Genomic DNA, 9,505 nt, shown 5'->3' with positions numbered 1-9,505 from the left:
CTAAATATGTGTCCAGTCTATTTCAGGAAGCTTTCTATTTATGGAAGTTACTATATTTAACAGGTTCTGTTCCGGATGGTCTTTTCAGTCAGTTGAGGGTCGTTCTTCAACTAATCAGAGTGCATTATTGACAAGTGGGTTATAGTTTCATCATCGAACACACCGCTTTGGGCGTAGGGACAAATTTAGGCGTCTACACCGAGCCGGTGTCTGACACTTTTTTCGTCACCAAATTTCTCCCGATAGGGCTGAGAAGTACTTCATCTTCGTCTTCCCCGATTTCTAGTGCACTCGGCTTGGCTCGTCCTAATTTTGGGCCGACTTCATTAAAAGATCTTGTAATTTCTTCTTGGAGAGTATGTTGTAGCTGCACCTGCCATTCTATAGCTAGTGATGTCCTGGCGAAGGCCGTGTAGCATTGTTGCACTGATCTTACTGAAGCAGGTCGGCTTACCGCTGCATCGACAGGTGCCACGGCTACACGATCCTTTTCTCGCGTTGCACCTTCTGTTGCAGGCTGGAAATATGCCATGATATTGTACCTCCCCACATACGGCGCCAAATGATGTGGGAACTTTCGTTGGTGCATGTGTCACCCTTTCCACGGAGGTATTAGCTATGCGCTGGCACAATCTTCTTACAACCTGCAAGACAACAATATTCTTGTAGGAATATTCACTCTGATGCCTAAATAAGTATTCGATAGAGAGAGAAAGTGCTTTTAGAGAGAAGTTAGAGCAGAATAGTTAAGGTAGGTGAGAATGAATTGATTCCCCTTTCACCTTGGGATCTGGACTATTTATAAGGCTAGAGAGTTTCGGGATTTGTTCCAACATCCTAGTTATCTAATTGGTTAACCTCTTAGGTGAGGACATGTGTCCTTGGCCGGTATGGAGGTAGAGGACTTTAGTGGGCCTCTTATTTTTTGGGTCTCTTAAGGTCTGGGCTATTCTTACCTTATTCAAACCTTGTAATTCAATTTCAAGGTTTGTAATATATCCAGAATATATGCCACTTGGCATGGAGGGTACCACGTGTTGCGTTACGATTGATCTAGGGTGGACAATTCTTTTTAAGCCACATCAATAACTTAATTATATTAATATTTATTTTTATAAATTATTATAAATAACTTAATAAAAATATAAATAAAAAGGATATTTTTTGTATTTACTACCTTAAAAATACACCACTTTTGTATTTACTAGCTTATGGAAATTTTATTTTAAATTACTACCTTAAAGTTCCAATTTTTTTTTAATTTACTACCACTTTACATTTTTTTCATTTTAATATTGGGATATTTCTTTCGTTTCTTAATCATTTTAAGCGATTCAAAGCTCATTCTTCTTATTTATGTTTAAGATTTTCACATGGATCTTTCTTTTAACATTTTGTAAAAGGTAAAATGAATAAAATTTTAATATTTTAAAAATTATTCAATTACCATTTAGTGGTTTTATAAAAAAAAGTATCGATATTTGTGTAATTCAACGCTTACTCGGACAGACTTTTTTGGTTTTTTGATTGAAAAATGAAAAAGCAGAAAATGGCAATGATGCCGGACAACTCCTAAATTATGATTTCCTCAGTTTCCAAATGTCTATTTTCCATAATCGTATCAAATGATGTCTTATACAGATGTGTATCTTTATTTCCCCGGTTCCCAAATATTTACCCCTTTTCATAATTGTATCATACACATCATACGATTTCTCATAAGGATGTGTATTTTTTTTTTTTTTGGTTCTACTACGAGGAGTTCCCACCGCCTTCAGCGAGGTAATCTCCCGTGGGAGTTTGCATGGGTACCTCGATGGGCAGCATCCCTCCCAGTTGAGATTTTTTCCATTCCGAAGGCTCGAACTCGAGACCTTGGTTAAGGAGCAAGAGACCATTAACCACTCATACTACGAGGATGTGTATCTTTTATCATATTAGTATTGTATTCATTATGACCCTAGGTTAAGACTATGATCAATGTGAAGTATATAGGAGTAATTGTTTTAATAAAAAAAGACAAGACAATAAAGATACTACTGACACTACAAATTACCATAACTCTAGCATTTTAAATTTCTGTTTACAAAACCAAGCACTTGTAATTTTGCCTCTCAGTGACGTTCGTTTAATTGCGAGTTTAGCCATTTGATTTTTGAATTTTGACCCATTACTATCAAGACTTGGCACTAATTAGGCACCTATTAATTAACGTTTGACATTATTATTATGGTACCTCCTAAATTAGACTTATTCTTCTCTGTTTTGGAAAACAAACCAATTCTCCCTTTTCTCTCCACTATTTATTTAACCCACCTTTCTTCCCCACTCTCTCTCCTAATTTCCTAATACCAAACTGTTAATTCCTACATCCCCGCCATTTCTTTCTCTCTCCTCCCCTCTCTTTCCATTTCCCAAACATGGGACATGATATTCAAACCTCTAATTCGACAGAAAGTATGACTCGCACCACCCATTTCAAGGTCCCGGCGACGGGAAAATCCGGCGAAAATTCACCGGAGATTGGGAAAGGGGGAGTTCTTTACCCTCTGGAATACCTTCCGAAGCCCGAGGTGCCGCCGGGGATGAACGGAGACGTGTTAAAGAAGGCTTCTATGGAGAATAGTTTTTCCGTTGATGTACCGGCGATCGGGAAATATCTTATTGAGACGAAGAAGAGCCTTTCGGCTGCGATTTCGAGGCGGTTGTCGTTAGATGACGACGTTAAGGAAGGTAGGGGTGTGACAGAGTTCTATGTGTCCGGTATTCAAGTTGTTGTGCGAGCGAAAGAGGGAGATAATAACAGCTTTGTTACTGAGTTGGCTAAGCTCAAAGGCCGAGTTACCTTGTTCTCTAGATCGAATTGCAGGTATATTTCATTTTCTTAACTTTATTTTCGTTATATAGTAAGGATATCGAATTCTAAGAGGATTTTTTCAAGACAAACATCATTTAAACAATTTTTTTTTTGAAATTAAAATTGTTTTTAAGTGGAAGATCGATTTTGCAGTTCTAGAGACTCCCGTTCATGGTGCATTCGAGTGTATAACGTTTTTAGGATATTGTTACGTCTACTTATCGGGTGGAAATTTACTGCTAATAGAATATTTAAAATTTGAATTTTGATGAATATTTTTCTTTTTATTCCAATGAGCCACAAGGGCAATATAAATTACAAATGGGGGTGGGGGATTTGAACCTGAGACCTATTGTACACGCCTACCTCAATCTTAACCACTAGGCCAAGACATCATTGGTAGAATTTTGATGAATATGATTTCATTATCGCCCCTCTCCGAGTAGTTATTGGTAGTTTACTCAGTGAGTAGACAATATTTTTTCATATTTTTAGCCTTTCTCTAATTAATACCTAGTACCCCGTATTAGGCAATAGCTATGATTTGTTTCCATAACTAATTGATATATAGCCATATACGTAGAGCTGTCAAAAACTGACCCGACCTGAAAACCCGACCTGAACCGACCGAATCCGTAACCGACCATGACCCGAAATTACGGTAAAACAGGTAACTCGAAACCCGACCTGTACCCGACCCGAAAAAACCGATAACCGATTTTAACCCGATGTTGTAACACCCGAACCCGAACCCGATACCCGACCCGAAAATGACCGATAACCGAACTGACCCGACCGAACAATGATCCGAACCCGATTCGATACCCGACCCGATGTCAACCCGAAACCGATTGTAACTCGATGAAACCTGCTATTGACCCGACCTGTGACAATCCGCTACCCGATTTACCCGAGTTATCAATGACACGACCAAATATTAACTTCATTGATAAATCTATTTTAATTATTTATTGCTAGATATTGAAAATTTTAACTCTAAAATAAGTTAAACAAAATTTTTTAGAATATAAAATAGTTAAAATGTATAGGTTAATTATCAGACCCGAGTTTGACCCGTCCATGAGAGTGACCCGATCTGAATTCTATTTGATCTGATTATTATCCGAACCAAACTAAGACCCGAACCCGAAAATCACTGTGTTGCAAACCGACTTAAACCCGACTCGATAAGATCCGACTTAAACCCGACCCGATAAGACTTGAACCCGAAATCAAACCTGACCGAAATGTGACCCGACCCGAACCCGTCCTGAACTCGGGATAGGAAAAAACCCGATATGACCCGACCTGAAATCAACCCGACCGAACCCGAACTCAACCCGAATGAAATATTGACCCGACCCGACCCGGCCTGATCATGACCCGAGACCCGAAATAACCCGACCCGAGGACCTATTTTGACAGCTCTACATATACGGAGGACTACGTAGAGCCAAATAGGCAATAGCTATGATTTATTTTTGTAAAGCGCTACTAGATAATGATAGTACTTATTTTATCCCAATTTTTTTATCACACCAAAATTTTTACGGAAATTTATGCTATGCTCCGTTCTATTTTACTCATTTTATTTGGATTTATATTATCTGAATTTACTGTACTTATCTATTTAACTGGATTTATTTATCTGGAAAAAAACTTGTATTGTCTGAGAAGAAACTTATACGGTGTGAAAATGTCTAAAAAAAACTTATTTTTAAGAACTTATGTTATCTGAACATATTTTATTTGAAATAAATCAAAATAATTCCAACAGAACATAACTTTAGAATTGTTTGCCTATTTATTAAAACCCTATTTTCTAGTAGAAGGATAAAACTAATACGACTAAATACTTTTATCTACCGGATAGAATAAAATATGACTATTAAATTGAAGGTAAAAGAAAAGCAAAAGGTCTTGCGTGCACAAGTTGTACAATAAATTTATTGTGCACCAACATAACTTTAATCCAGTTTTCTCTAACTTTTACCTAGTTTTCTCTAACTTTTACTCAGTTTTCTCTAACTTTATTTTATATATTATTAGTGATTTTGAATAAATATTTTTTTATTAAAATGAAATTTCTTATTACTAAAAGGTAGATAACTTTTACATATACAAGGGTGACTTTTAAGCATTTTACGTCAACTTTAACTTCGGTGTACAATATTTATCGTACACCCCATGTAAATAAGAATTTGTGAAAGAAAAGGGGTATCCCCTTAAATGAAAATGAAAATGAAAATGGAAAAGAATCAAAAATTTCCTTTTTACATAGAGCCAAATAATTTGTTTCCAATAAAGTCCTAATAAACGTTAGATTTCCCCTTTATACTATTTTGTATTTTTGCACAGGGATTGCGGCGCAGCAAGAAAAATATTGAGAGGAAAAGGGTTAAACTACGTGGAAATAAATATCGACGTGTATCCGGCCAGGGAAAAAGAGTTAGTAGACTGGACCGGCGGTTCAGTTGTTCCACAAATATTCTTCAACGAGAAGCTGATAGGCGGTTTAGTGGTGTTAAATTCGTTAAGGAATAGCGGTTTATTGGACCGGACAGCAAAAGAGCTGTTGGAGAGTAAGTGCCCTGATGATGCCCCTGGAGCCCCGGTTTATGGTTTTGATGAACCGGAAGAGGAACGGACGGATGAGATGGGTGAGATTGTTAAGCTTCTACGGCTGAGATTACCCATTCAGGACCGGTTGATCCGGATGAGGATTGTGAAGAATTGTTTTACTGGTACTCAGTTGGTGGATGTCATCGTACACCACTTAGGCACCTCCCGTATTGAGGTACGAATAGTATTCTCTATCTTAAATATTCGAGTTAATATTCATATATTCAGTGACGGTTCTCGAGCAATTTTACGAGGGGTCAATAGAAAAATTGAGCCATATAGTATGCAATATATACCATTACATTAAAATTTTAGGGGTTGAAACTAAAAAATACATGACCATTTTCTACCCCGGAGGCAGGCCTATTTTGGCCATATAAAAGAGACGCCACTGCATACATAGTACATATTGGATTATGTTAGTGGTCATCGTAGTTACCATTGTTTAAGTTGTCTTTAGAGATATTATTTCGTTTCATGACTTAGATTGCTAAGTACAAGTTCGTGAATCAATCTTCATAGGGTTATGTACTTGACATTTATGATTAGGAAAGTCCACGTCTTGGCGAGTGGAAAAAAATGAACGGTCGATGATCTTTTTCAATTAGTCATTAACTAGCTTTATGCCCATGCGATACAACGTTGTGTAATTATACACCATCATAATTGATAACTAATAAAATTAAAAAGTAAGTACACTTATTTTCCTATGTGTTGCTCTTCATGCTTGCTGTTAATATAGAACTAGACTGTAATTGATTATTGTTACATTTACTTTAATCATAATGTTCTCACTTGAAACTTCAAGTTAAGTGACAGCAGCACTTAGCATATCTATTTGTGGAGCTGACTTGTGCTATGATTATAGTATTTTCTTCCACTAAACAAGAAGAATTCCTATGATGTTGTTTGAGTTGATAACTACTTAATTTGACTCTGTCCCTTGTTTGGATATGGTCAACTAATTCTGGGTTGATTTGCAACATCTTTTTTTTTTTTTTTCTTGTTATGACTTGGTCCACTTGTGAAATTTCTATTGCGTTTTTTAGAAGTTATATGAGATATTGACTCCTGTTTTTCTGGCTTATCTCTATGTTTATGTTTTTCGCTGTAAAGACCAAGTTTGCTTTTATGGTGTGCTGAAAATTATGATGGCCTCTGCCATAGGATATGAATATATGATAGAAGAAAATGATGAAAGCTTGTGGGTTGTGGACTTGTGGTAGACTGGTAGGTTAGAGGATAATTGCAACCACTTCACCATTTAACCCATGTCCCAATTCTCTCAAATATTATAAGACATGCATGTCTCCTCTGTTGCTTTTAAGTGTTTCACCTTTTAACTACTCCTAAAATGTGAGACAAAATCATTTGTTTCACTTTCTGAGTACCATTAGCATTCCATCCATTTTTATTGGTTTTTGTCTATGCTGTATTTATAATTCAAAATCATAAAAACGACCAATTGAAATAAGTGGCATGCGTGGAGTATATATCATACATACAAAGGGGAATGGGACAAACTTCAGGACTGAGGATAGGAGTCGTACAACTGCTGAATCCTGATGAATCAGATCCTCTTGGAGTTTGACCCATCTGCTATCTCATGCTCTAAGATTTTTCCATGTAAGCAGATGAAAGAAACCCTCATTGATTGGCTGAAGCAGTTAATCCCTATGATTAACTTAACCAGCTCCCAAATAGTCCTGACAAACATCTTCTCAAAGTTGTATTTCTCTTACAGGCTTTTGTCCTGTCTAAGCTGATATATTTACTGAATTGAGAGTGAAGTAGAAGTGGTAGTCTTATGTAAACATATCTTATAAGGTTCTAAGCCCCTTGAACCGTCTTCCCTGAATGCCTGATGAGTGTGTATACCTTCGAGTGATTGAATCTGAAGCCAAGAACTGCCATCTAGCCTAATTTTACCAAGCTGCAAAGTGGTGATTTCTTACGCCTCTTAGTCAGGATATGATCACTAAGATTAGTGGGTTTAGAACATATCCAGAGAGACAACTACTAATGAAGGATTGTGAAAATGAGTGAGTGAGTTCTACTCAAAACTATTTATCATAACTGGTGATGTGGTGAGGATGTCAAACGCTATGAATGTTGTTCAAACATGGTGGTGATGAAAACTGAAAGGTTCACAAGGACATTGAAAATGTTTAAAACATGGTCTGGATGTTATATATCAATCAGGAATTAGTGGGAGATTCTCTAACAGATGTAACTGTTGGATGTTTTTTCCTATTTCTTAATTTTGTTTTAAAATCTCTGCGGCTTGAAAGTATTTAAATATCTAACCTATAAATATCTTAATGCAGGCAATTGGAATAGCTAAAGAGATTGTGAGGAAGCACTTCATCCACCATGTATCCAGGTGAACAAAACAGCTACCCTTGCACCGCCTTGAGAATTAGTAGTAGTGATTTAATTACTGATATTTCTATGAATAGGCCAAGACTTACTGTATGAGATTCCTTTTGCTGCAGAGGAAGTTATTTCGAGGATGGAATTGAAGTGTATAGGTTCCTTGAGCATGAACAATTTATCCCAAAATGCTTCAATTTCCGAGGATGCATAGATGACAAAGAGCCTGAATCTGCATTTAGGGTTGGCCAAAGACTGATGAAGATTATGTCTGCCATACTCGAGTCTTATGCATCTGAAGACGGGCATCATCTTGATTATTTGGCTATCAGCAACAGTGAAGAATTCCGCAGGTATTCATAATATGCTATCACGAGCGGACAACTGCATTGTATTACTCCAATAAACTTCAAACATTTACACATGACTACATCTTACACATGACTACATCTTACTTGATGAGGCTGATTGTGAATTGCAGATATGTGAATATGATCCAAAGTCTTCAGAGAGTGGATGTTTTTGCTCTGTCAACTGATGAAAAACTGGCCTTCTTCCTAAATCTTTATAACTCTATGGTTATACATGCTGTGATAATGAGAGGATATCCAGAAGGGATGCTTGAGAGGAAATCCTTTGTTACAGAATTCCAGTACCTAGTTGGAGGATGTTCATATTCTCTTAGTGCAATTAGAAATGGTGTACTTAGAGGCAATCAAAGGCCTCCATATGCTTTGGTCAAACCTTTCAGTGCTGGGGATAACCGCCTTCAGGTAAAATAAAAAAAAAGAATGTTAATTTGAGCAAGCAATCATCATCCCTCTTATGAGTTCTGACCTCTCCGTCTTTTTATTGTATATTCAGATAGCTTTACCGATGGTGAATCCGTTGATTCATTTTGGACTTTGTGATGGTAGTAAGTCAAGCCCACCAGTTCGATTCTTTTCACCTCGAAACGTGAATGCTGAGCTGAGAGCTGCCGCGAGAGAGTTCTTCAGACGGAATGCATTAGAAGTGGATTTATCTAAAAGAACCGTCTCTCTCAGTTGTATCATGAAATGGTAACTAATCAGCTGAATCACTTGAAATTTTTAGTGTAGTATTCTTCACCTCAGACATGCTGATAAATGATTATACTTCGTATGGTGCAGGTACAGTGTAGATTTTGGAAACGGAAAAGAAATGTTAAAGTGGATTCTGAGTTATTTGGATCCAGAGAAAGCAGGTCTCCTGAGTCATCTTTTAGATGATGGAGGAGTGATCAACATCATATACACAAATTATGATTGGTCCATGAATTCATAAGTCAATAGAATAGAGGTGTTAAAACTAAATCCGGATAGAGGTAGTACTGAAATATGGATTGTGAGAGTAGATTTAGACTAGAAGAAAGTAAGCATTTCCATTCATATTCAGGATCTATCTCCACTGCGAATAGCACAAAAACTACAGAAGAAGAAAACTAAAAACATATGATTTGTGTGATAGTTCAGTAATATTATGACAATACTCGTACCATTCTAGATACAGTTCTTTGTACTCCTGGTAATTGAACAACTTTTTCTTCTTTGAAAGTGAAGAGAGGTTGTAACTTGTAAGCCTGTTAATTTGTACACAAATAAAGTTTATTGTACTTGTTAAGGTTTTCTCTCA

General features: G+C 36.8%; 1 protein-coding gene across 1 annotated transcript; it reads left to right on the top strand.

The window, feature by feature from the left end:
* The first annotated feature begins 2,239 nt into the window (after nucleotides 1-2,239).
* Nucleotides 2,240-9,505, top strand: LOC110802610 (uncharacterized). The gene is made up of 7 exons (XM_022008055.2): nucleotides 2,240-2,869; nucleotides 5,216-5,654; nucleotides 7,807-7,862; nucleotides 7,975-8,205; nucleotides 8,334-8,625; nucleotides 8,717-8,913; nucleotides 9,004-9,505. Exons 1-7 carry the CDS (start codon nucleotides 2,421-2,423, stop codon nucleotides 9,155-9,157), a joined length of 1,818 nt encoding a protein of 605 aa, XP_021863747.2. The 5' UTR covers nucleotides 2,240-2,420; the 3' UTR covers nucleotides 9,158-9,505.

The sequence above is a fragment of the Spinacia oleracea genome, chromosome 3 (genome assembly GCF_020520425.1).
Source record: "Spinacia oleracea cultivar Varoflay chromosome 3, BTI_SOV_V1, whole genome shotgun sequence".
In the NCBI taxonomy this organism is placed as follows: domain Eukaryota; kingdom Viridiplantae; phylum Streptophyta; class Magnoliopsida; order Caryophyllales; family Amaranthaceae; genus Spinacia; species Spinacia oleracea.
This window is presented reverse-complemented; position numbering and strand designations above follow the sequence as displayed.